Source organism: Netta rufina, assembly GCF_964035555.1.
Source record: "Netta rufina genome assembly, chromosome: 11".
Lineage (NCBI taxonomy): Eukaryota > Metazoa > Chordata > Aves > Anseriformes > Anatidae > Netta > Netta rufina.
In genome coordinates this window covers 7071581-7074054 of record NC_140134.1, presented here as the reverse complement: position 1 = coordinate 7074054, position 2474 = coordinate 7071581, and the positions used below count along the sequence as shown (strand labels likewise).

Below are 2474 nucleotides of genomic sequence, written 5' to 3'. Positions count from 1 at the left end.
TAGAAAGTATTTCAAACAAAAGTGCATTTTACACGTTTTATAATCATTCCTATTGACAAACATGTACAGTTTCCCTAGCCCCCTCTCTCCCACCTGCAAGGCTCCAGCAGAAGCGAGGGTTACCTCCGCAGTCCACCCTCGCCGTGCTGCTGCAGGGACTGCAGCAGCGTTCCTTAAGCTACACGGGGTGGTGTGGTTGTGACAGGTTTATTTTTATTGGTATTGTTGGTTTGGAAGCTATGGAATGAACAGCTGCAGAATTAGCAAAGAAAGAACCCCCCCAGCTCCCCCAACCTTCAAATGAATCGGAAGTTAACAGACAAATCGCCTTCGCCTTCTCTTCCACCTGCAAACTATGGCAGACACCCACGTTACAACAGGTACTGCGAAGGGGACCTCGTGTGACTTACAGTACAGATGCAAGCCCAGTATTTACACGGGAGCGGGCGCTTTGAACACCGCTGCTGCGTGCCCATTGCACGGCGCCTGCCCTACCCCGGCTGCGCTCCTGGTCCTCTGCGGGGCAGCCCCGCAGCCGGTCCCGCAGCCGCACAAGGGACCCGGGCGCCTGCCGGGGTCGCGGGGTCCGCGGGTTTCCTACTCGGAGGGAGGCTGGAGAAGCGTCGCTGCTCTCGGGCAGGGAGCCGCAGCCGTGCCACGCCGGTCGTGGATTTTAGGATAGGTCCTGTCTAAGCCCCTGCCCGTCCCCAGACAAAGGAAGGGCAGAAGGCAGCGCCGGGCCAGGCTCGCCCAGCGTCCTGCCCGGCCAGGGTGCCCGCAGCCCCTTCGGGCCGCCGGCGGGCGGCTTCGCTTCGCTTCGCCTCCGGGCAGCCGAGGCCAAAGTTAGGGTAGGGCAGCGGTGCCGAGGCAGCCCGCCTGGCCGCCACCCTCGGCCTGCCGCGGGGAGGTTCCCGGCTTGCGAGGAAGGGAGGAGAGCGGAGCGGAGCGGAGCGGAGCGGAGGGGCGCGGGGAGAGGCGGGCGGCGCGGGTCAGTGCACGGCCACCGAGTGCAGGGCGGGCGCCGGGCTGGTCAGAGTCTCGCTGGGGGTGGCCGGGCTGCTCTGGCTGGTGGCCGTCTGCGAGGACGTGGGGCTGAGGGAGGGCGGCGAGTTCGAGAGGATGGTGGGGATGGGCGCGGGCAGGGCGGGCAGGGCCGGCACCGCGGCGGGGGTCGGCTTGATGGGGACGGGGATGGCCGGCAAAGTCTGCCCCCCGTGGCAGAGCGGCTTGATGGGCACGCCGTAGGCGCCGTACTCGCCGCTGGCCATGGAGATGGGGGTGGCGGTGTCGATCATGCCGGAGCCGTACATGTGGGGCCAGCCCGTGCCGATGGAGCTGCCCACCGTAGTCAACTGGTTGGGGAGCGGGTAGGCGGCCGGCATGGGCTGCATGGTGGAAAAGGCGAGCCCCCCGGGCATCTTGTACTCTCGGGCGATGATGTTCTCGATGGCGAAGGGGTGCTTGAAGCTGGACGGCTGCGACACGCCGAGGTTGTAGGTGGACATCTGGGGCAGGTGGGTGCCCGTGGCGGCCAGGGCGCTGAGCCGCAGCTTCGCCTGCTGCTGCAGGTACTGCGCCGCGTCGGCCGGCTTGCTGGGGGCCAGGTGGTCCGACTTGACCACCTTGAAGCGCTTGCGGCGCCGCAGGAAGCTGCCGTTCTCGAACATGTCCCCGCAGCTGGGGTGCAGCGCCCAGAAGCTGCCCTTGCCCGGCTGGTCGGGGCGGCGCGGGATCTTGATGAAGCAGTCGTTGAAGGAGAGGTTGTGGCGCAGGGAGTTTTGCCAGCGCTGCGTGTTCTCCCGGTAGTAGGGGAACCGGTCCATGATGAACTTGTAGATCTCGCTCAGGGGCAGCATCTTCTCCGGGGAGCTCTGGATCGCCATGGCGGTCAGGGAGATGTAGGAGTAGGGAGGCTTCTGGTCGCTGTACGTGTTTCTGCCCGGGCGAGGCATCTTCGCTAGGGGAGCCGCGGGGATCTGCGGAAGGGCAGCGACAGGGAGGGGGGCGGAGGGTGAGCGCCACGGGCTCGCACCGGCTCCCGGCCGGCCGTGGGGAAAGCGGGGCAGGGGCAGGGGCGCGGGGAAGGGGCCTCGGCCCTCCGGGGCGGAGCGGGGCCAGGGGGGAGCGGCCCGGGGCCGCGCAGCGCCGGCGGGGGAACGGCGCCGTGCCCCTCTCCGCGCCCCGGCCTCCCCGCCCGCCGGCTGGCCCCGGAGGTCGCTCTGCCGCCCGGCCTCGGCGACGAGGGGACCCCCTCGCATCGCCTCCCCGCCCGCCCCGTCCCGCACCGCGCCGCGCCGCGCCAGCCCCGCGTACGCCCACCTTAAAGTTGCTGGAAGTTGACAGTCCGCATCCGGGACGCGGCTGGGACGCGGGGCTCCTTCCCAGCCCGGTTCTCCGGCGCCTCTCTCGCCCCCTTCCCGGTCGCTCGGCCCCGCGGTAGTCCCGGGCAGGCAGCGAGCTGGCTCGGCGCGGCT

At 68.7% G+C, this 2474-nt stretch overlaps 1 protein-coding gene across 1 annotated transcript; it reads right to left on the bottom strand.

The window, feature by feature from the left end:
* Positions 1-989: 989 nt before the first annotated feature.
* Positions 990-1952, bottom strand: FOXB1 (forkhead box B1; the record flags this gene model as incomplete). Its single annotated transcript, XM_084293682.1, has 1 exon — positions 990-1952. One exon carries the CDS (start codon positions 1950-1952, stop codon positions 990-992), a length of 963 nt encoding a protein of 320 aa, XP_084149808.1.
* Between the last annotated feature and the right edge of the window lie 522 nt (positions 1953-2474).